The 22,151-nt window shown below is 47.7% G+C and overlaps 2 protein-coding genes and 20 non-coding genes across 22 annotated transcripts; all 22 read right to left on the bottom strand.

Annotated features, from left to right (window-relative positions):
• Positions 1 to 1,681: 1,681 nt before the first annotated feature.
• On the bottom strand, positions 1,682 to 5,381 carry LOC146192443 (uncharacterized). The gene is made up of 2 exons (XM_084600462.1): positions 4,506 to 5,381; positions 1,682 to 1,696 (listed from the first exon to the last, which is right to left on the bottom strand). Exons 1-2 carry the CDS (start codon positions 5,379 to 5,381, stop codon positions 1,682 to 1,684), a joined length of 891 nt encoding a protein of 296 aa, XP_084456588.1.
• A 3,893-nt stretch (positions 5,382 to 9,274) lies between these two features.
• LOC146192442 (uncharacterized) lies at positions 9,275 to 11,483 on the bottom strand. The gene is made up of 2 exons (XM_084600055.1): positions 11,102 to 11,483; positions 9,275 to 10,194 (listed from the first exon to the last, which is right to left on the bottom strand). The coding sequence occupies exons 1-2, from the start codon at positions 11,465 to 11,467 to the stop codon at positions 9,346 to 9,348; spliced, it is 1,215 nt and encodes a 404-aa protein (XP_084456181.1). The 5' UTR covers positions 11,468 to 11,483; the 3' UTR covers positions 9,275 to 9,345.
• Positions 11,484 to 11,966: 483 nt separating this feature from the next.
• On the bottom strand, positions 11,967 to 12,040 carry TRNAT-AGU (transfer RNA threonine (anticodon AGU)). The gene has a single exon. It is a non-coding gene; the product is annotated as a tRNA-Thr (tRNA).
• Positions 12,041 to 12,136: 96 nt separating this feature from the next.
• On the bottom strand, positions 12,137 to 12,210 carry TRNAT-AGU (transfer RNA threonine (anticodon AGU)). Its single transcript has one exon. It is a non-coding gene; the product is annotated as a tRNA-Thr (tRNA).
• A 96-nt stretch (positions 12,211 to 12,306) lies between these two features.
• On the bottom strand, positions 12,307 to 12,380 carry TRNAT-AGU (transfer RNA threonine (anticodon AGU)). Its single transcript has one exon. It is a non-coding gene; the product is annotated as a tRNA-Thr (tRNA).
• Positions 12,381 to 13,326: 946 nt separating this feature from the next.
• On the bottom strand, positions 13,327 to 13,400 carry TRNAT-AGU (transfer RNA threonine (anticodon AGU)). The gene has a single exon. It is a non-coding gene; the product is annotated as a tRNA-Thr (tRNA).
• Positions 13,401 to 13,496: 96 nt separating this feature from the next.
• TRNAT-AGU (transfer RNA threonine (anticodon AGU)) lies at positions 13,497 to 13,570 on the bottom strand. The gene has a single exon. It is a non-coding gene; the product is annotated as a tRNA-Thr (tRNA).
• A 96-nt stretch (positions 13,571 to 13,666) lies between these two features.
• Positions 13,667 to 13,740, bottom strand: TRNAT-AGU (transfer RNA threonine (anticodon AGU)). The gene has a single exon. It is a non-coding gene; the product is annotated as a tRNA-Thr (tRNA).
• A 266-nt stretch (positions 13,741 to 14,006) lies between these two features.
• TRNAT-AGU (transfer RNA threonine (anticodon AGU)) lies at positions 14,007 to 14,080 on the bottom strand. Its single transcript has one exon. It is a non-coding gene; the product is annotated as a tRNA-Thr (tRNA).
• A 96-nt stretch (positions 14,081 to 14,176) lies between these two features.
• Positions 14,177 to 14,250, bottom strand: TRNAT-AGU (transfer RNA threonine (anticodon AGU)). The gene has a single exon. It is a non-coding gene; the product is annotated as a tRNA-Thr (tRNA).
• A 96-nt stretch (positions 14,251 to 14,346) lies between these two features.
• Positions 14,347 to 14,420, bottom strand: TRNAT-AGU (transfer RNA threonine (anticodon AGU)). Its single transcript has one exon. It is a non-coding gene; the product is annotated as a tRNA-Thr (tRNA).
• Positions 14,421 to 14,516: 96 nt separating this feature from the next.
• On the bottom strand, positions 14,517 to 14,590 carry TRNAT-AGU (transfer RNA threonine (anticodon AGU)). Its single transcript has one exon. It is a non-coding gene; the product is annotated as a tRNA-Thr (tRNA).
• A 96-nt stretch (positions 14,591 to 14,686) lies between these two features.
• Positions 14,687 to 14,760, bottom strand: TRNAT-AGU (transfer RNA threonine (anticodon AGU)). The gene has a single exon. It is a non-coding gene; the product is annotated as a tRNA-Thr (tRNA).
• Positions 14,761 to 14,856: 96 nt separating this feature from the next.
• On the bottom strand, positions 14,857 to 14,930 carry TRNAT-AGU (transfer RNA threonine (anticodon AGU)). The gene has a single exon. It is a non-coding gene; the product is annotated as a tRNA-Thr (tRNA).
• A 96-nt stretch (positions 14,931 to 15,026) lies between these two features.
• On the bottom strand, positions 15,027 to 15,100 carry TRNAT-AGU (transfer RNA threonine (anticodon AGU)). The gene has a single exon. It is a non-coding gene; the product is annotated as a tRNA-Thr (tRNA).
• A 1,456-nt stretch (positions 15,101 to 16,556) lies between these two features.
• On the bottom strand, positions 16,557 to 16,630 carry TRNAT-AGU (transfer RNA threonine (anticodon AGU)). The gene has a single exon. It is a non-coding gene; the product is annotated as a tRNA-Thr (tRNA).
• Positions 16,631 to 16,726: 96 nt separating this feature from the next.
• TRNAT-AGU (transfer RNA threonine (anticodon AGU)) lies at positions 16,727 to 16,800 on the bottom strand. The gene has a single exon. It is a non-coding gene; the product is annotated as a tRNA-Thr (tRNA).
• Positions 16,801 to 17,066: 266 nt separating this feature from the next.
• On the bottom strand, positions 17,067 to 17,140 carry TRNAT-AGU (transfer RNA threonine (anticodon AGU)). The gene has a single exon. It is a non-coding gene; the product is annotated as a tRNA-Thr (tRNA).
• Positions 17,141 to 17,236: 96 nt separating this feature from the next.
• TRNAT-AGU (transfer RNA threonine (anticodon AGU)) lies at positions 17,237 to 17,310 on the bottom strand. The gene has a single exon. It is a non-coding gene; the product is annotated as a tRNA-Thr (tRNA).
• A 96-nt stretch (positions 17,311 to 17,406) lies between these two features.
• TRNAT-AGU (transfer RNA threonine (anticodon AGU)) lies at positions 17,407 to 17,480 on the bottom strand. The gene has a single exon. It is a non-coding gene; the product is annotated as a tRNA-Thr (tRNA).
• Positions 17,481 to 17,576: 96 nt separating this feature from the next.
• TRNAT-AGU (transfer RNA threonine (anticodon AGU)) lies at positions 17,577 to 17,650 on the bottom strand. Its single transcript has one exon. It is a non-coding gene; the product is annotated as a tRNA-Thr (tRNA).
• A 1,456-nt stretch (positions 17,651 to 19,106) lies between these two features.
• TRNAT-AGU (transfer RNA threonine (anticodon AGU)) lies at positions 19,107 to 19,180 on the bottom strand. The gene has a single exon. It is a non-coding gene; the product is annotated as a tRNA-Thr (tRNA).
• Between the last annotated feature and the right edge of the window lie 2,971 nt (positions 19,181 to 22,151).

Below are 22,151 nucleotides of genomic sequence, written 5' to 3'. Positions count from 1 at the left end.
ATCACCTCTTTACTAGACAGGCGCTTTAACCAACTAAGCCACGGCGCCGACGGAAACAGCTAGAAACATCAAGTTTCTACGAGCCGTCGAGGCGATGAATGCAGTTAACGAACGATGGGGCAGGAAAGAAAAATGAAAGTAAAAAGGCACCGGTGAGATTCCAACTCACGATCTCCTGATTACTAGACAGGCGCTTTAACCAACTGAGCCACGGCTTTTTTTTTCTTTATTACCGACTTGGCAACTACAAATATCGATGAAAAGTCGCATGGAATTAAAAACAAAAGTCACTTTCGGACAGGTTTCTTGTGATAAAATGGATTAGGTGAAATGAGCTTGTCCAAGACTGGCAGCCATTCCGGGGGTTCAGATTGCTCTCCGAAAACATCACGCGTGTACATTACACTTTCAACAAAATACTGATGGGCTGGGTGTAGGACATGCTCATGGCAAACATCCATCCGCGTTCTCCATATGCTGTGCATACACAAGACCATTAATAAATCACTGGGCACTTCTCCTGGCTGGGCGCATGGAAGGTAGCGTGTGCCAAACGGCGTTATTGGTAAGTCCTTTTTAATAGTACGCTGTAGCACGCCCCACAAAATAACCGCATCGTGACAATCAAGGAAAATATGCTCTATGGATTCCAGCTTTTTGCTAATTAAACAGTCAGCAGACCAAGGCACAAAAAGGCCTTTGCTTTCCAGCCATGGCTTCACCGGAAGAGTGCCCGTATGCAATTGAAAAAAGAAAGATTTAGCGGACGATCTGATGGCCATTCTTTTCACTCTTTTCAACACGTCCCGCTCCGGACCCAAAGCATATACAGCGCGATAAAGAGGCACAGGTAAAAAGGTTTCCAATAAATCTTTGTACAGTCGTTTTCGCGTAACAGTACACATATACTCATTTGAAAATCTCGCCTTCACTATTTGGAAGGACGCGACAACTTCGCGAAGAAAAGCACTTAGAACCATTGTCCCTGTAGACATAGTCGAAACTACATATTCCGGCAGTGAATCACGCAATCGCACTTGGATTACCGTTCTAAGAAAAGCATCGCTTTGTTCGCGCAAAAAAAAGAACCTGGTTACAATCTGCTTTAAGTATAAAGGTGACAATCCCAGTCCACCATTATGCACCGTATGAAACAGATTGCATCGACTGGTACGCTCCCATGTTGAAGCCCACACAAACGTGGCAAATACCCTATGCAGTTTTTGAACAGAGATTCTTGACATAGATAACACTTGCAGCATGTAAAAAATTTTTGCAACTAGGAACATATTGCGAACGGTAGCTCTTGCGAACATAGAAAAGTTATGTCCTCCCCATTTGTTTGTTTGGGTTTTCACTTGCTCAACTTCACCGGCCCAACATTCCTTGCTTTCAAGGTAATGCTTCAGTGGCACACAAAGGTAATTGCCTGGCATTGTTGTCCATTGCATACTGGAGAACAGTTCAGGCGCGTATTGCCAGTTTCCGTGCCAAAATCCTAAACACTTTGCCCAACTAATTTCACTTCCACTTGCAGTGCAAAAAGCAGTGGCTTCTTTTACAACTTCTTGCACGCTCTCATGGTCAGTACAAAAAACCGCAATATCGTCCGCGTATGCCAAAACCCGAACTTCACTTTGAAAAAATCTATAACCGCGTATGTTTGGCCTTGTAAGCAATCTCAAACAGAAAGGCTCTAGATAAAGCGCAAACAAAAGGGGAGACAGAGGACAGCCCTGCCTTACTGACGACTGAACAGGTATACGATCGGTTAAATGCTTATTCACGACCAGTCTCGCTGAACAGCACTCGTAAACCATTTTCACGCCCTTTGTAATCACGGAACCAGCAATGGCATACTCTAAAACAGAGAACAAAATTTCATGTACCACTTTATCAAATGCTTTGTAGAGGTGTAATTGCATCATGGCTACGTGGTCATGCATCGCATCACAACATTCGAGTACACTCTTTGCTGCGTGTATGTTAGTAAAAATGGTCCTTCCTTTTATACCGCATGTCTGATGTGGGCCTACAAGAGAAGTAATTACACGTTGGAGTCGTCGCCCTAATACTTTCATGTAAATTTTATAGTCAACATTCGTTAGACTTATAGGACTGTAAGACGCTACAGACTGAAGCTTAACTGGGTCATCTGTTTTCGGGATTAGTACAACGTGTGACATTCGAAAAGACGGAGGAGGTACGTTCTTTTCGTAGCATTCACTAATAACTCTTTCCAGTAAAACAGCCATTTCAGTTGGAAAGGCCTTGTATATGGCAGCACGAAGACCATCTGGTCCGGGTGACTTATTGGAATTTAATTCCCCGATAACGGCCTCAATTTCCTCGGAAGTAATACTTGCTTCAAGTGTCTGCGCCACTTCGTCTTCAACTCTTGGCATCAGCGACAGAAAGTCTTTTCTGAAGCGTTCAACGTCCGGTGTTTTCAGGCTAAACAATTCGCTGTAAAATTCTACAAACGCCCGTTCAATCGTTTTTTTTTTCGAGGTAACTACGTTCTGATAGCAGATTTCTTTTATCTCTTTTGACACTGCGTACATTTTTTCGTCACTAAGTGCCCTTTTCGTGGGCGTCTCTCCGAGCCACAATTTTTCGCTGCGTGCCCTTATCACCGCACCGCGATACTTCTCTTCGTCTATCACCTCAAGTTTGGTTTTTATCTTTTTCATATCTTGGGCGCACAAGCCAAGCTTAACGCTCTCCATGCTAAGCATGCATTCAAGTGTGCTACGAAGTTCTTTTTCTTGTTCTCTTTTTTTACGTCGGAGAGTGCATGCTCGGTCAATAGCAGCTATCTTTATATCTCACTTAAACTGCTGCCATGCTTGTATAAAATTAGAGTCATTTTGTAACATATGCTTAATATATTCTTTAACTTTAGTGGTAAATTCTTCATCCAGCAGCAGTTTTTCATTAAATTTCCATAGCTCCCAATTAAACTTTGTTGCCTTACTTTTCATGCCTAGAGTAATCATTACGAGGGAGTGGTCACTAAAGCTCATGGGAAGTGTTTGATATTCCGAGCACAAGGGCACACAATCAATGGGAACATATATTCGGTCCAACCTTGCATGACAGCTACCTTGAAAGTGCGTGAACTTTGCTTGGCCTTCATGCGTCATTATACAGCCAGCATCTTCAAGCTCTGCCTCATTAACAATGTCAATAAGTAACTCTGCACTCTTGTCACGAAGGACACGGTCTGTTGTTTTATCTTCCGGTCTACAGACACAGTTGAAGTCTCCAAGCAGGAGAACACGTCTCTCATGTATTAGGAAGGATTTCATATAGTGAAAAAACTCTTCCCGCTCAAACGTTCTAGTCGGCGCATAAACACAGATCACTCTCCAGTCCAATCCAGAAAAACTGAAATCGCATATCAAAAGCCGACCACTCTCACACGAGAACACAGACTGTACAGCCGCCCTGATTTTTAACAATATAGCGCGAGCGTCGACCAAATTGCTGCTCAGCGCCTTGTAACGGCGATACGCGTGTAACACGGCGAGAGTTCGCGCAGGCGCACGAAGAGAGAGCGTCTTCTGCTACGCTGTTCGGATCACAAAGACACACGCCCTGTCACAATATCTGATTGCGACTTTCCACATTCTTGTGCATGCACGAACTCTCGCCGTGTTGCATGGTTATCGCCGTTATAAGGCGCTGACCAGCAGTTTAGTCGATGCTCGCGCTATATTGTTAAAAATCAGGGCGGCTGTACACACTCTATGCAATTTCGAATGAGAATGACACATCCCCCGATCTTCCAACCGCATGACAAACACTAACATTATATCTAGAACGATATATTTCAGCCATTTTATCTGTTTGTTGTTCGCTTTCCATTTTGCTCTCTTGAACTGCTAGCACATCAATTTCATTTTCCAGCAGAAGGGTGTTCAGCTGCTGTTGTCTCCGACGCGTTGACAGCCCCCTCACATTTAGCGTGGCTACACGCAAGCTAGTGGATAAATAGGTCGCCATCTCAAGAAATTATAAATCGCGAAACATTTCACTCACATCTCTTCTGCAGAAAAACAGCATTGCGGTTGAACTGTTGCATGGGATGACCATTCTTCCGATTTGGCGAGTCTGTCCGTCGTTCCAAGTGCTGCTCCCGATCATGGACCGGGCTTGTGACGTCTCGACCGGAAAGGGCACCCCCGCTATGGCGGAGGCACAGGTGACACAGTTCTCCGGTCTGGGGGCACGTTTGGCCTTGGCTTGAAGGACGCCCGGCGAAGGGGGGCCGCCTTCAGTGGAGGCTGTCCGTTTTCCGCTCCTCCTTGGGTTGATCCCTCGTTGACACTGTCTTCGTGCACACGCTTCACAGGCAAGGTAGAAGCAGCTGGCATCTCAGCTTCAGTGTCCCCCTGTTCCTCACTGTGTTGCGTAGCCGAAGCTGGGCTTGCAGCACTGGCATTGCCGTCTTCTTTCGTGGGTGTGTCGGTCCCAGCAACATTCGGCAACGGAACACTCACATCTGACTCACAGTGTTCTTTAAGGGCAGGGGTCTTCTCAGAGGACTGTTCGTTCTGTTCTGACTCCTCAGTGATTCCACTGCTCGCTTCCTCGTCGTCCACTGCGTCCATCAAGTGTTCGCCTGCCACTTCACTCGGCACGGGGCCTGCAACGTTGGCATACGTGCGCACACACTGGGACTCGTCATGGCCGTAGCGACGGCACAGCCCGCAGCGCGGCACACGACACTCACGCCGTATATGACCTTTCCCGCGGCACCGGAGGCAAAGCTGGGCTCTGCCTGCGACGTGGACGAGTGCGACGTCCTCGGCGATCCGAAGCTGATGCGGCAGGTCCTCAATGGTCACGCCCACTTTGAGCTTCAGCGTGACCGTTCGAGTCGCTGAAGCCTTGTCCATACACCCTTGCACTTTCCGCTTGTCTCTCGAAATTTCAGTAACTTTTCCAAAAGCCGCGAACGCCGCTCGAACATCATCGTCTTGCACGCCGTGTAGCAGCCAGAAAAGTTTCAACCTGATGCCCTGGTTACAAGGATCAATGACCACGCATCGGTGTTCCTTCACTTCAAGAGCTTGGGCTTGCAAAATCTTCGCTTTCGCGTCTTCACCTTTAAACGTTACCGCCCACACGTGATTCATTTGATATGCCTCAAGGGCAACCACTTCCGGCAGCAGTGAAAGACGAGCGAGGGAGTCTCGAAAGTGCTCCACTCGGTAGGGCCTGGCTTTTATGTCGCCGTGCAAAAAAACAGTATGCAAAACACTCGAACCTGTAGGCAGATGCGGTAGAACCAGTTCATAATCCTTGGCAGGCCTTTTCGTGTTCCTGATACCACGGCCCAGCTGGGCCGCTGAATCCGCTCCTTGGGAGCCCATGATAATCACGTTCGTCACGCTCGGTGGCCGGAAGTGGAATCCAACTAAGCCACGGCGCCGACAGAAACAACTAGAAACAGCAAGCTTCTACGAGTTGTCGAGGCGATGGATGCAGTTAACGAAAGATGGGGTAGGAAAGAAAATTGAAAGTAAAAAGGCTCCGGTGAGATTCGAACTCAAGACCTCCTGTTTACTAGATAGGCGCTTTAACCAACTAAGCCACGGCGCCGACCGAAACAGCTAGAAACAGCAAGTTTCTACGAACAGTCCAGGCGATGAATGCAGTTAACGAACGATAAGGTAGGAAAGAAAAATGAAAGTAAACATGGCACCGGTGAGATTCGAACTCACGATCTCCTGTATACTAGACAGGCGCTTTAACCAACTAAGCCACGCCTTTTTTTCTATTTTTTTCTTTATTGCTGACTTGGACATTCGAAACAAGACGATTAACAATAAAACATGCCAGCACACTTTCGCGTGACACGGCGGGTTAAAACTTTTTCAGTTTTAGCAAACTGTCAAGTACATGAATCCATTGTGGCTGCTCGGGGAGTGTCATATGCACTTCCCTGAACCGCACAACACTGTGTATGAAATGTTCTCGTACAGGGTTGACTTGTATATCTGCATTGTTAAACTGCATTCTGGTTTTCCACGAGCTGTGGAGGCCCATGAGCATTATTGTATCAAAGGAAAACTCCTCTGTATTAGGAAATGGTAAAAATCATATGCCATATGCATCTAGAGGTAGCTCTTTTTTTAAAGTTCTCTGAAGCACATCCCAGAAAAAATGGCACCCCAACAGTCCAAAAACACGTGTTCTATCGTCTCAGGTCTGTTACACAAGAAACAGTTTGTTGACCAAGGGACGAACAGGCCTGTAGCGTGCATCCATCTTGACTGATAATGTGCTAGTGTGGAGTTTAAAGAAAAATGATTTGAATGGTGGTGATATTGGCATCTTCTTAACTCCCTTGAGTACATCATCTCCTGGGCCTGGACAGTGCGACAAACGGTATATCGGTACAGGAAGCACTGTGTCCATTAGGTCCGCATACAATTTTTTCCGCTTAACATTGCACAAATACTCCATGGAAAAGCGCACATGCAGCAATCTGTACGCGAGCACCACTTCTCGCAAGTACCCTCTTACGGTACCACCTACATTGAGACACGAACTGACCAGAAAATTAGGAAGGAGTCGACCAAGCCGAACTTGGATTACTGTTCTGAGGAAGACATCATTTTGGTCACGAAGGTACATGAAACGCGAGACAACTTGTCGCAAAAATAAATGCGCCAGACCAAGCTCTCCTTTTTGTACGGAGAGAAACAAATTTGTTCGGCTCGTCCTTTCCCAGGTCGACGCCCAAATGAAAACGGCAAAAACACGGTGAAGTTTTTGTATGTTTGTCCTCGAAGCACTGAGCACATTCATCACGTACCACACTTTAGCAGTAAGGAACAGATTACATATAATGGCACGCGAGAACATGGACAACTGCCTTCCTTGCCACGCATCACTTTTTTCCTTGGCCCTCGATGCTTGGTCATGCCAGAACGGATCTGGGTCCCGGTAAGAATCAAGGGGCACTCCTAGATACAATGCTGGAGTGGCTGACCAGCGCATCTGAGAATAGTGTTCGGGTGTGACCTCCCAGCTACCATGCCAGAAACCGCAGCTTTTTTCCCAGTTTATCTGGGCACCTGTGCCGCTGCAAAATTTCTGTACTACTTTCTCTATTTGCAAAAAAGACAGCGATGTCGTCGGCATAAGCCAGGATTTTCAGATGCACTGATTGTAGCGTGAAGCCCGTTATGCATTCATTATTCCGGATGGCCAAGCAAAGCGGTTCAAGGTAGGCTGCGAATAACAATGGCGACAGTGGACAACCCTGTGTCACAGAAGATCGCACTTGGAGGCTTTCAGTGAGTTCTCCATTCACAACAATCCGTGTGGTACAGTTTCCGTATGCCATTCTAACGCCATCTAATATTATTCGGCCGACATTTGCATGATCTAATACGGCAAACAAAACATCGTGAGAAATGCGGTCAAAGGCTTTTGCCAGGTCTAGTTGTATCATCGCCACTCGATCATCAAATGAGTCACAGCATTCTAGAATGGATCGTGCCACGTGTATGTTAGTGGCGATACTTCGCCCTTTTATGCCGCATGTTTGGTGCGTGCCTACGAGCGTTGTTATAACACCCTGCAATCTTTTCGCTAGCACCTTCATGAAAATTTTGTAGTCGACGTTGGTGAGGCTTATCGGGCGATAAGACCCCACCAATAGGCGCTTATCAGGATCTTCGGTTTTAGGAATTAGCACTATGTGGGATGTTGTGAAAGACAGCGGAACACGTTTTTTCTCATAGCTTTCGTCAACAACCTTCAGCAGAGCCTGGACTATTGCAGGTTTGAACACTTTGTAGAAAGCTGCACCCAGTCCGTCAGGGCCAGGGGCTTTACCTGCTGGCAAGGCATCTATTGCAGCCTCAATATCTTTCACGGAAATCGGCTGCTCAAGCCGGGTTTTAACTTCTTCCTCAAGTTTCGCATAAGTGGAAGGAATTCACTGCAGAAGCCCCGTTCAGTTTTTCGCGACTGACAAAGCATATCTGCGAAATGATCACAGATTGCGTTCCTGATTACACTACTGTCCGCCGAAATACCTGTGCTAGTTCTTATTTCTCGTATTTCCTTTCGGCACGCGTATCGTTTCTCGTCTGATAACGCACGCTTTGTTGGTGTTTCCGCCGCCCACAGCTGTTCCTTCCGCGCCCGATTAACTGCCGTACTATACTTATCTGTGTCCATTTTTTCAAGTTGGGCTTTGACACCCCTGATCTCATTAAAGCATGCGCCTGGTTGGGCGTTTTCTACACACGTCAGAAATTCGAGCTGTTTACGAAGCTCTGCTTCTTTTTGCTTCTCTGCGTATCTTAATTTCGTGCTTTTTTCTATCGCTCTCATTTTCACCCCCTGCTTAAAATCCTCCCATTTTACAGCGAAGCTCAACATTTTCGCTGTAAGTGATATATTTAATTATTGGTCTGTTTCGTTAAAAAAGCTCTCGTCCTCCAACAACGTATTATTATGTTTCCATAAATGCCAATTAAACCTATTCTTGCTTTGTTTTCTTCCAAAGGTTGCAATCACTAAGGCACGATCACTGAAAGCCAAAGGTCTAACTTCGTACAAGGTGCAAAGTGGTACAAGTTCAGCTGCGACATACAATCTGTCTAATCGAGCATGGCTGTTGCCCTGAAAATGGGTATACTGCGTATAGGTGCCATTTGTAAATAAACTTCCAATATCTTCAAAATAATGGCCATGGACGATTTCATTCAAAACATCAGCACTTGTATCACGTACAATTGACTTATTGGCGCGATCTGAAGCTTGGCAAACGCAATTGAAATCGCCCAGTAGGATTATCACTTTGTCACTGTTTAAATATGACTCCAATCCTTCAAAAAATAATTTTCGCTCAGTCTCTGCGTTTGGTGCATACACACAAATACTCGGAAATCAAGGCCGCAGCGCAAAAAATCAACGACAAGGAGACGGCCGCTTTGACACGAGAAAATCGACTGTACCATAATACCAAGATTATTGCGAAGAAAAAGTACACAACCACCAGAGGCACCTACAGAATGGCAGACACATGCATCAAAATTCGTACGGAAAGCGGACGGCATTCGGTCTGTAGCAACTTGACTCAATTTTCGATTCTTGCACGGCGACTACATGTAGGTCGCTATCTAGAAGAAGGCGACTGAGCTGACACTGTCGCCTTCTTCCTCTAAGGCCTCTCACGTTAATAGATGCTACACGCAGTGCTTCACTTAATGTGATCGCCATATCCAAAAGAAAAAAAAACGCCTTATAAAATGGTGTCTGCCCTCGCGCCACACCCCAATACCCTTAGCCCAAAATGACACTTTGCACAACAAACTATGGAGGCGGTTTCCCCGCCTGCCTTGAATCGACCGAAATGTTCGGCCGCGGCTTCAGGGTAGACCGCCTCAAACCTGGACTTTTGGGCGGCGGTCTGTCTAATCCGCTGTGGTCCTGTTGAAGCGTCCCGCTGTCAACGGCGCCGTGGGGGCGTTTTCCGGCCACCAAGGTAGCCGCACCGGGAAGAATGTCCATGCCCTCAGAGTCTGGAGGAATGCAAGGAGCTTCAGTGTCGACTGAAGATTTCGCCTCGCCCTGCGACTTGGGCCTGACGTCCTGGTGAGGCGCTGGTTCACGTGTGGTGACATCCGCCTCAACCACGGTTTTCTCCTGAGGCGGCACCCCCAAGGCAGTCTCCCTCTCACCTGCAGCGTTCTCAGTCGCAGCGGAAGATGCCTCTTCCATATCCGCCTCGTCCATGAACAAGGCGGATGCGTCCTGAGCGTTCTCGGGCCCTGTCACTTTTGCGTAGGTCCGCTCGCACTGGCCCTCCTCGTGACCGAACCGTCGACAGGCACCACACCTTGGTATACGGCACTCTCGGCGAATGTGGCCGGTGCCGCTGCAGCGTAGGCAGAGCAGAGCTCTCCCTGGCACGACCACAAGGGCCAGCTCGCCGGCGACGCTCACCTGGTGGGGGATGTCGTCGAGCTTTACACCTGGCTTCAGATTCAGGGTCATATGCCGTGTAGTAGACCCTTTGTCCACCATGCCCTGCACGCGCCACCGCTCGCGGGCGACATCGGTGACCTTGCCATATGCCGCAAAGGCGAGCTTTACGTCTTCGTCCGGTACACTGTGTAGAAGCCAGTGTACTTTCAGGCGTACAGTCGTGAGCAGCCTTGTCTAGAGCGCGCCGACAGTGCTCCGCAGAGCAAATCAACGCCATCTAACGCTAGGCTGTGGGTTTGAGTTATGCGTCCATCGCGCATGCGCGGCCAAAATTAAGCAGTGCCTGGTCGTGGGTTCCCGGCCTCATTTTCATTCAATGATTGCGCTTCATGCCGCCAGGTACGCGCTTAATGATATGTAACAGTGTCCTGCAAACCAACGCGTTTCGTGCGAATCACGAATCGGCTAGGCAAGTGGAATGTGATATCGGGTGATCGCTCGGTTCAAAATCAATTGCGAGTGATAGCGGATGATCGCGCTTTCAAACACCATAGCAAATAGTGCGAGAATCGGGCCTAGTTGGTTGTTTGGTGTCTGTTTTCGTCCTGTTCGTATAAGGTTACGACCACACACCATGGGTTGCAGGCGTCTCGTTTGATGGCGTGTTTTTGGGCCGGGTTATAAGCTATAAAAGACACAGCATTTGGCACCTTTACAGATATAGGAAGTTGAATGCCTCCACAATAGAGTACAGGGGCGATGAGTGGTGCGTATGCAGGAACGTGCATTAATTCGCTATCAGTCGTGCTTGCTTGCTTGGTCGTCTCGTCGCACTCGAGAAACACTGTGTCATCGCGACACTCTGGCGACCGTCACAACCTCACCAATTAGGGTGCCTCGATGCGGAGAGCAGGCGCGAATCGAGGCACCCTATCACAAATGCAGGCAATGCGACCCTAGCGGCAAGAAAGGTACTCGCAAGGCAGAGCTGGATGAGGAAGTGATGAGCAGGCATCCTTCTGGTTTGCCGCGCATGCGCATAGGACGCATAGCTCAAACCCAGAGCCTAACGCTAGATGTCGCTGACTTGCTCCGCAGAGCCCCGTCAGCGCGCTCTAGACAAGGCTGCTCACCACTGTACATTCTGGTTAGCTGGGTCGATAACAAGACACCGACACTTTTTCACTACCTGCTCACCAGAACTGACAATTTTCTTCACGGCGTCTTCATCCTTGAAGGTAACCGCCCACACATGGCTCATCCTGTAGGCTCCGATGGCGATGCCTTCCGGTAGGAGCGATAATTCCTCGAGCGCATCGCGGAAATCTTCCACCCGGTAAGGGCGGGCCCTGATATCACAGTGCAAAAAAACAGTTTTCACAACAAAACGCCCTGTAGACAAACTCGGTAAAACTACCTGGTAATCACACCCTGCTGAAGAAACAGCGGCAAAAAACCTGTTACCGCGGCCCTCCTGGGCCGCTGAAGCCGCTCCGACGGAGCTCATTTCGCACACGTCCGCTCGCTAGCGAAGCCGGAAGTGCACTTTCTCCAACTAAGCCACGGCGCCGACGGAAACAGCTAGAAACAGCGAGTTTCTACGAGCCGTCGAGGCGATGAATGCAGTTAACGAACGATGAGGTAGGAAAGAAAAATGAAAGTAAAAAGGCACCGGTGAGATTCGAACTCGCGATCTCCTGTTTACTAGACAGGCGCTTTAACCAAATAAGCCACGGCGCCGACGGAAACAGCTAAAAACATCAAGTTTCTACGAGCCGTCGAGGCGATGAATGCAGTTAACGACCGATGGGGCAGGAAAGAAAAATGAAAGTAAAAAGGCAACGGTCAGATTCGAACTCACGATCTCCTGTTTACTAGACAGGCGCTTTAACCAACTGAGCCACGGCGCCGACGGAAACAGCTAAAAACATCACGTTTCTACGAGCCGTCGAGGCGATGAATGCAGTTAACGTACGACGGGGCAGGAAAGAAAAATGAAAGTAAAAAGGCACCGGTGAGATTCGAACTCACGATCTCCTGTTTACTAGACAGGCGCTTTAACCAACTAAGCCACGGCGCCGACGGAAACAGCTAAAAACATCAAGTTTCTACGAGCCGTCGAGGCGATGAATGCAGTTAACGAACGATGGGGCAGGAAAGAAAAATGAAAGTAAAAAGGCACCGGTGAGATTCGAACTCACAATCTCCTGTTTACTAGACAGGCGCTTTAACCAACTAAGCCACGGCGCCGACGGAAACAGCTAGAAACAGCAAGTTTCTACGAGCCGTCGAGGCGATGAATGCAGTTAACGTACGACGGGGCAGGAAAGGAAAATGAAAGTAAGAAGGCACCGGTGAGATTCGTACTCACGACCTCCTGTTTACTAGACAGGCGCTTTAACCAACTAAGCCACGCCGCCGACGGAAACAGCTAGAAACAGCAAGTTTCTATGAGCCGTCGAGGCGATGAATGCAGTTAACGTACGACGGGGCAGGAAAGGAAAATGAAAGTAAGAAGGCACCGGTGAGATTCGTACTCATGATCTCCTGTTTACTAGACAGGCGCTTTAACCAACTAAGCCACGGCGCCGACGGAAAAAGCTAGAAACAGCAAGTTTCTACGAGCCGTCGAGGCGATGAATGCAGTTAACGTACGACGGGGCAGGAAAGGAAAATGAAAGTAAGAAGGCACCGGTGAGATTCGTACTCATGATCTCCTGTTTACTAGACAAGCGCTTTAACCAACTAAGCCACGGCGCCGACGGAAACAGCTAGAAACAGCAAGTTTCTACGAGCCGTCGAGGCGATGAATGCAGTTAACGTACGACGGGGCAGGAAAGGAAAATGAAAGTAAGAAGGCACCGGTGAGATTCGTACTCAAGATCTCCTGTTTACTAGACAGGCGCTTTAACCAACTAAGCCACGGCGCCGACGGAAACAGCTAGAAACAGCAAGTTTCTACGAGCCGTCGAGGCGATGAATGCAGTTAACGTACGACGGGGCAGGAAAGGAAAATGAAAGTAAGAAGGCACCGGTGAGATTCGTACTCATGATCTCCTGTTTACTAGACAGGCGCTTTAACCAACTAAGCCACGGCGCCGACGGAAACAGCTAGAAACAGCAAGTTTCTACGAGCCGTCGAGGCGATGAATGCAGTTAACGTACGACGGGGCAGGAAAGGAAAATGAAAGTAAGAAGGCACCGGTGAGATTCGTACTCATGATCTCCTGTTTACTAGACAGGCGCTTTAACCAACTAAGCCACGGCGCCGACGGAAACAGCTAGAAACAGCAAGTTTCTACGAGCCGTCGAGGCGATGAATGCAGTTAACGAACGACGGGGCAGGAAAGAAAAATGAAAGTAAAAAGGCACCGGTGAGATTCGAACTCACGATCTCCTGTTTACTAGACAGGCGCTTTAACCAACTAAGCCACGGCGCCGACGGAAACAGCTAGAAACAGCAAGTTTCTACGAGCCGTCGAGGCGATGAATGCAGTTAACGTACGACGGGGCAGGAAAGGAAAATGAAAGTAAGAAGGCACCGGTGAGATTCGTACTCACGACCTCCTGTTTACTAGACAGGCGCTTTAACCAACTAAGCCACGGCGCCGACGGAAACAGCTAGAAACAGCAAGTTTCTACGAGCCGTCGAGGCGATGAATGCAGTTAACGTACGACGGGGCAGGAAAGGAAAATGAAAGTAAAAAGGCACCGGTGAGATTCGAACTCACGATCTCCTGTTTACTAGACAGGCGCTTTAACCAACTAAGCCACGGCGCCGACGGAAACAGCTAGAAACAGCAAGTTTCTGCGAGCCGTCGAGGCGATGAATGCAGTTAACGTACGACGGGGCAGGAAAGGAAAATGAAAGTAAGAAGGCACCGGTGAGATTCGTACTCATGATCTCCTGTTTACTAGACAGGCGCTTTAACCAACTAAGCCACGGCGCCGACGGAAACAGCAAAAAACAGCAAGTTTCTACGAGCCGTCGAGGCGATGAATGCAGTTAACGTACGACGGGGCAGGAAAGGAAAATGAAATTAAGAAGGCACCGGTGAGATTCGAACTCACGATCTCCTGTTTACTAGACAGGCGCTTTAACCAAATAAGCCACGGCGCCGACGGAAACAGCCAGAAACAGCAAGTTTCTACGAGCCGTCGAGGCGATGAATGCAGTTAACGTACGACGGGGCAGGAAAGGAAAATGAAAGTAAGAAGGCACCGGTGAGATTCGAACTCACGATCTCCTGTTTACTAGACAGGCGCTTTAACCAACTAAGCCACGGCGCCGACGGAAACAGCTAGAAACAGCAAGTTTCTACGAGCCGTCGAGGCGATGAATGCAGTTAACGTACGACGGGGCAGGAAAGGAAAATGAAAGTAAGAAGGCACCGGTGAGATTCGAACTCACGATCTCCTGTTTACTAGGCAGGCGCTTTAACCAACTAAGCCACGGCGCCGACGGAAACAGCTAGAAACAGCAAGTTTCTACGAGCCGTCGAGACGATGAATGCAGTTAACGTACGACGGGGCAGGAAAGGAAAATGAAAGTAAGAAGGCACCGGTGAGATTCGAACTCACGACCTCCTGTTTACTAGACAGGCGCTTTAACCAACTAAGCCACGGCGCTGACGGAAACAGCTAGAAACACCAAGTTTCTACGAGCCGTCGAGGCGATGAATGCAGTTAACGTACGACGGGGCAGGAAAGGAAAATGAAAGTAAGAAGGCACCGGTGAGATTCGAACTCACGATCTCCTGTTTACTAGACAGGCGCTTTAACCAACTAAGCCACGGCGCCGACGGAAACAGCTAGAAACAGCAAGTTTCTACGAGCCGTCGAGGCGATGAATGCAGTTAACGTACGACGGGGCAGGAAAGGAAAATGAAAGTAAAAAGGCACCGGTGAGATTCGAACTCACGATCTCCTGTTTACTAGACAGGCGCTTTAACCAACTAAGCCACGGCGCCGACAGAAACAGCTAAAAACATCAAGTTTCTACGAGCCGTCGAGGCGATGAATGCAGTTAACGAACGATGAGGTAGGAAAGAAAAATGAAAGTAAAAAGGCACCGGTGAGATTCGAACTCACGATCTCCTGTTTACTAGACAGGCGCTTTAACCAACTAAGCCACGGCGCCGACGGAAACAGCTAGAAACAGCAAGTTTCTACGAGCCGTCGAGGCGATGAATGCAGTTAACGTACGACGGGGCAGGAAAGGAAAATGAAAGTAAGAAGGCACCGGTGAGATTCGTACTCATGATCTCCTGTTTACTAGACAGGCGCTTTAACCAACTAAGCCACGGCGCCGACGGAAACAACTAGAAACAGCAAGTTTCTATGAGCCGTCGAGGCGATGAATGCAGTTAACGTACGACGGGGCAGGAAAGGAAAATGAAAGTAAGAAGGCACCGGTGAGATTCGTACTCATGATCTCCTGTTTACTAGACAGGCGCTTTAACCAACTAAGCCACGGCGCCGACGGAAACAGCTAGAAACAGCAAGTTTCTACGAGCCGTCGAGGCGATGAATGCAGTTAACGTACGACGGGGCAGGAAAGGAAAATGAAAGTAAGAAGGCACCGGTGAGATTCGTACTCATGATCTCCTGTTTACTAGACAAGCGCTTTAACCAACTAAGCCACGGCGCCGACGGAAACAGCTAGAAACAGCAAGTTTCTACGAGCCGTCGAGGCGATGAATGCAGTTAACGTACGACGGGGCAGGAAAGGAAAATGAAAGTAAGAAGGCAGCGGTGAGATTCGTACTCAGGATCTCCTGTTTACTAGACAGGCGCTTTAACCAACTAAGCCACGGCGCCGACGGAAACAGCTAGAAACAGCAAGTTTCTACGAGCCGTCGAGGCGATGAATGCAGTTAACGTACGACGGGGCAGGAAAGGAAAATGAAAGTAAGAAGGCACCGGTGAGATTCGTACTCATGATCTCCTGTTTACTAGACAGGCGCTTTAACCAACTAAGCCACGGCGCCGACGGAAACAGCTAGAAACAGCAAGTTTCTACGAGCCGTCGAGGCGATGAATGCAGTTAACGTACGACGGGGCAGGAAAGGAAAATGAAAGTAAGAAGGCACCGGTGAGATTCGTACTCATGATCTCCTGTTTACTAGACAGGCGCTTTAACCAACTAAGCCACGACGCCGACGGAAACAGCTAGAAACAGCAAGTTTCTACGAGCCGTCGAGGCGATGAATGCAGTTAACGTACGACGGGGCAGGAAAGGAAAATGAAAGTAAGAAGGCACCGGTGAGATTCGTACTCATGATCTCCTGTTTACTAGACAGGCGCTTTAACCAACTAAGCCACGGCGCCGACGGAAACAGCTAGAAACAGCAAGTTTCTACGAGCCGTCGAGGCGATGAATGCAGTTAACGTACGACGGGGCAGGAAAGGAAAATGAAAGTAAGAAGGCACCGGTGAGATTCGTACTCATGATCTCCTGTTTACTAGACAGGCGCTTTAACCAACTAAGCCACGGCGCCGACGGAAACAGCTAGAAACAGCAAGTTTCTACGAGCCGTCGAGGCGATGAATGCAGTTAACGTACGACGGGGCAGGAAAGGAAAATGAAAGTAAGAAGGCACCGGTGAGATTCGTACTCATGACCTCCTGTTTACTAGACAGGCGCTTTAACCAACTAAGCCACGGCGCCGACGGAAACAGCTAGAAACATCAAGTTTCTACGAGCCGTCGAGGCGATGAATGCAGTTAACGTACGACGGGGCAGGAAAGGAAAATGAAAGTAAAAAGGCACCGGTGAGATTCGAACTCACGATCTCCTGTTTACTAGACAGGCGCTTTAACCAACTAAGCCACGGCGCCGACGGAAACAGCTAGAAACAGCAAGTTTCTACAAGCCGTCGAGGCGATGAATGCAGTTAACGTACGACGGGGCAGGAAAGGAAAATGAAAGTAAGAAGGCACCGGTGAGATTCGTACTCATGATCTCCTGTTTACTAGACAGGCGCTTTAACCAACTAAGCCACGGCGCCGACGGAAACAGCAAAAAACAGCAAGTTTCTACGAGCCGTCGAGGCGATGAATGCAGTTAACGTACGACGGGGCAGGAAAGGAAAATGAAATTAAGAAGGCACCGGTGAGATTCGAACTCACGATCTCCTGTTTACTAGACAGGCGCTTTAACCAAATAAGCCACGGCGCCGACGGAAACAGCCAGAAACAGCAAGTTTCTACGAGCCGTCGAGGCGATGAATGCAGTTAACGTACGACGGGGCAGGAAAGGAAAATGAAAGTAAGAAGGCACCGGTGAGATTCGAACTCGCGATCTCCTGTTTACTAGACAGGCGCTTTAACCAACTAAGCCACGGCGCCGACGGAAACAGCTAGAAACAGCAAGTTTCTACGAGCCGTCGAGGCGATGAATGCAGTTAACGTACGACGGGGCAGGAAAGGAAAATGAAAGTAAGAAGGCACCGGTGAGATTCGAACTCACGATCTCCTGTTTACTAGACAGGCGCTTTAACCAACTAAGCCACGGCGCCGACGGAAACAGCTAGAAACAGCAAGTTTCTACGAGCCGTCGAGACGATGAATGCAGTTAACGTACGACGGGGCAGGAAAGGAAAATGAAAGTAAGAAGGCACCGGTGAGATTCGAACTCACGACCTCCTGTTTACTAGACAGGCGCTTTAACCAACTAAGCCACGGCGCTGACGGAAACAGCTAGAAACACCAAGTTTCTACGAGCCGTCGAGGCGATGAATGCAGTTAACGTACGACGGGGCAGGAAAGGAAAATGAAAGTAAGAAGGCACCGGTGAGATTCGTACTCATGATCTCCTGTTTACTAGACAGGCGCTTTAACCAACTAAGCCACGGCGCCGACGGAAACAGCTAGAAACAGCAAGTTTCTACGAGCCGTCGAGGCGATGAATGCAGTTAACGTACGACGGGGCAGGAAAGGAAAATGAAAGTAAGAAGGCACCGGTGAGATTCGTACTCATGATCTCCTGTTTACTAGACAAGCGCTTTAACCAACTAAGCCACGGCGCCGACGGAAACAGCTAGAAACAGCAAGTTTCTACGAGCCGTCGAGGCGATGAATGCAGTTAACGTACGACGGGGCAGGAAAGGAAAATGAAAGTAAGAAGGCAGCGGTGAGATTCGTACTCATGATCTCCTGTTTACTAGACAGGCGCTTTAACCAACTAAGCCACGGCGCCGACGGAAACAGCTAGAAACAGCAAGTTTCTACGAGCCGTCGAGGCGATGAATGCAGTTAACGTACGACGGGGCAGGAAAGGAAAATGAAAGTAAGAAGGCACCGGTGAGATTCGTACTCATGATCTCCTGTTTACTAGACAGGCGCTTTAACCAACTAAGCCACGGCGCCGACGGAAACAGCTAGAAACAGCAAGTTTCTACGAGCCGTCGAGGCGATGAATGCAGTTAACGTACGACGGGGCAGGAAAGGAAAATGAAAGTAAGAAGGCACCGGTGAGATTCGTACTCATGATCTCCTGTTTACTAGACAGGCGCTTTAACCAACTAAGCCACGGCGCCGACGGAAACAGCTAGAAACAGCAAGTTTCTACGAGCCGTCGAGGCGATGAATGCAGTTAACGTACGACGGGGCAGGAAAGGAAAATGAAAGTAAGAAGGCACCGGTGAGATTCGTACTCATGATCTCCTGTTTACTAGACAGGCGCTTTAACCAACTAAGCCACGGCGCCGACGGAAACAGCTAGAAACAGCAAGTTTCTACGAGCCGTCGAGGCGATGAATGCAGTTAACGTACGACGGGGCAGGAAAGGAAAATGAAAGTAAGAAGGCACCGGTGAGATTCGTACTCATGATCTCGTGTTTACTAGACAGGCGCTTTAACCAACTAAGCCACGGCGCCGACGGAAACAGCTAGAAACAGCAAGTTTCTACGAGCCGTCGAGGCGATGAATGCAGTTAACGTACGACGGGGCAGGAAAGGAAAATGAAAGTAAGAAGGCACCGGTGAGATTCGTACTCATGACCTCCTGTTTACTAGAGAGGCGCTTTAACCAACTAAGCCACGGCGCCGACGGAAACAGCTAGAAACATCAAGTTTCTACGAGCCGTCGAGGCGATGAATGCAGTTAACGAACGATGGGGCAGGGAAGAAAACTGAAAGTAAAAAGGCACCGGTGAAATTCGAACTCACGATCTCCTGTTTACTAGACAGGCGCTTTACCCAACTAAGCCACGGCGCCTTTTTTTTAATATTATTATTGCCGGCTTCGACACACAATACACAACATACAGAAGTGTTTAAAACGTGTCAGCAAACCTTTATCGGACACGACGCGTTAAAATTTATTCATCTCAACCAAGCTGTTAAGCTGGTCTTCTGGTGGTTCGGGGAGTGTTCGATACACTTCCCTCAAACGTACAACACTTTCTATAAAATGTTCCCGCACAGGGCGCACATCAACATCTGCATTGTTGAACTGCATTCGCGTTTTCCACAAGCTGTGGAGGCCGAGGAGCATAATCGTATCCAGCGGACTATTGTCAGCGTGTAAAACCGGAAGGAATCTTATGCCGTACATATCTAGGGGTAAATCTTTTTTCAAAGTCCTTTGAAGCACATCCCAGAAAAAGATGGGATCCCAACAATCCAGGAATACGTGTTCTATGGTTTCAGCTTTCTTACATAGGTAACAGTTAGTTGTCCAGGGTACAAAAAGACCTTTATCATGAAGCCATGTTTTTACTGATAACGTGTTAGTATGAAGTTTAAAGAAAAAGGATTTGACCGAGGGTAACACCGGCATTCTCTTCACTCTGTGCAAAACATCTCCTCCTGGGCCTCCACATAATGGCAAACGGTAAAGTGGAACCGGAATCATTGCATCCAATAAATCTGAGTACAATTTTACACTAGAAACAGCTAGAAACATCAAGTTTCTACGAGCCGTCGAGGCGATGATTGCAGTTAACGAACGATGGGGCAGGGAAAAAAAATGAAAGTAAAAAGGCACCGGTGAGATTCGAACTCACGATCTCCTTTTTACTAGACAGGCGCTTTAACCAACTAAGCCACGGCTTTTTTTTTTCTTTATTACCGACTCTGCAACTACAAATATCGATGAAAAGTCGCATGGAATTAAAAACACAAGTCACTTTCTGACAGGTTTCTTGTGATAGAATGGACTAGGTGACATGAGCTTGTCCAAGACTGGCAGCCATTCCGGGTGTTCAGATTGCCCTCCGAAAACATCACGCGTGTACATTACACTTTCAACAAAATACTGATGGGCTGGGTGTACGACAACATGCTCATGGCGAACATCCATCCGCGTTCTCCATATGCTGTGCATACACAAGACCATTAATAAATCACTGGGCACTTCTCCTGAATGGGCGCATGGAAGGTAGCGTATGCCAAACGGCGTTATTGGTAAGTCCTTTTTAATAGTACGCTGTAGCACGTCCCACAAAATAACCGCATCGTGACAATCAAGGAAAATATGCTCTATGGATTCCAGCTTTTTGCAAATTAAACAGTCAGCAGACCAAGACACAAAAAGGCCTTTGCTTTCCAGCCATGGCTTCACCGGAAGAGTGCCGGTATGCAATTGAAAAAAGAAAGATTTAGCGGACGATCTGATGGGCATTCTTTTCACTCTTTTCAACACGTCCCGCTCCGGACCCAAAACATATACAGCGCGATAAAGAGGCACAGGTAAAAAGGTTTCCAATAAATCTTTGTACAGCCGTTTTCGCGTAACAGTACACATATACTCATTTGAAAATCTCGCCTTCACTATTTGGAAGGACGCGACAACTTCGCGAAGAAAAGCACTTAGAGCCATTGTCCCTGTAGACATAGTCGAAACTACATATTCCGGCAGTGAATCACGCAATCGCACTTGGATTACCGTTCTAAGAAAAACATCGCTTTGTTCGCGCAAAAAAAAGAACCTGGTTACAATCTGCTTTAAGTATAAATGTGACAATCCCAGTCCACCATTATGCACTGTATGAAACAGATTGCATCGACTGGTACGCTCCCATGTTGAAGCCCACACAAACGTGGCAAATACCCTATGCAGTTTTTGAACAGAGATTCTTGACATAGATAACACTTGCAGCATGTAAAAAATTTTTGCAACTAGGAACATATTGCAAACGGTAGCTCTTGCGAACATAGAGAAGTTATGTCCTCCCCATTTATTTATTTATTTATTTATTTATTTATTTATTTATTTATGTATTTATTTATTTCATAATACTGCAGGCCTTATGGCCCAAGCAGGAGGGGCATACCAGGTAACAATCACACACAGAAAAAAACAAAAATACAATACACACTACAATTCGGCGTGAAAAAAAGGAATCATAATAGTAATAGTAATTATTAAAAAACTTGACAGTCTAACAAATAAAAGTAGGCAATAACACACAGCACAATTCGGCATGAACAAAGGAAACAGATATAAAGTACTGAAAAGTTGAGCAGCCTAACCAAACAAATGACCTTCCAGTGCCTTGTTAAAATTACTGCTTTGGAAAAGAAATTCAGGAAGCAAATTCCAATCAGAGATGGTCCGTGGGAAAAAACTGTACTTAAATGAATTTGTTCAGGCAAAGACAGGTTGCAGCATATGTTCCCTAGTGTGTCGTGTTCGTCTGGCAGTAGAAGGTTGGACAAAGTTAGGTAATGGAATATTAACTTTCTGTGACAGAATCTTACGAAGAAACAAAATTCTGTTCATTTTGCGGCGGACTGAAAGGAGCGGGATGTCATTTTCTACCATCAGCTGTGTGGGAGAATCAGATCTGCTGTACTTGTGGAAAATAAACCTGACTGCTTTCCTTTGTATCATTTCAAGAGCAGTTATGTTCTTTTTTGTGTGAGGGTCCCAAATGATAGAGGCGTACTCGAGCTTAGTTCGGATGAATGTGTTGTATGCCAAAAGTTTGATATTAGAGGGGGCGCGATTAAGTTTGCGTTTTAGGAAGCAGAGTGTCGAGAATGCCGAAGAACAAATTTGTGAGATATGCGGTGACCAGTCCAATTGATTGGTAAGTGTCAGCCCTAAATACTTATGGCTTGTTACTTCTTTAATATCGGAGCCTTGCAGGGAATAAGTAAATGGGCTAAAATGTTTTTCCTTGTTACACGTAGGAGTACAGTTTTCTTGACATTAAGTTTATGCTGCATTGCACACACCATTT

Source organism: Amblyomma maculatum, chromosome 4 (assembly GCF_055883805.1).
Source record: "Amblyomma maculatum isolate TAMU_Amacu chromosome 4, ASM5588380v1, whole genome shotgun sequence".
Taxonomy (NCBI): Eukaryota; Metazoa; Arthropoda; class Arachnida; order Ixodida; family Ixodidae; genus Amblyomma; species Amblyomma maculatum.
The sequence above is the reverse complement of the archived record's forward strand: the minus strand, read 5'-3'. Positions and strand labels throughout refer to the sequence as shown.

Bases quoted from the DNA above. Each gene is read 5' to 3' on its own strand.
- LOC146192443 (XM_084600462.1), bottom strand. From the start codon at position 5,381: ATGGGCTCCCAAGGAGCGGATTCAGCGGCCCAGCTGGGCCGTGGTATC.
- LOC146192442 (XM_084600055.1), bottom strand. From the start codon at position 11,467: ATGAGCTCCGTCGGAGCGGCTTCAGCGGCCCAGGAGGGCCGCGGTAAC. The intron at 10,195-11,101 runs GTACAGTGGTGA...GGCGCGCTCTAG, and splicing joins TCGACCCAGCTAACCAGAAT to ACAAGGCTGCTCACGACTGT.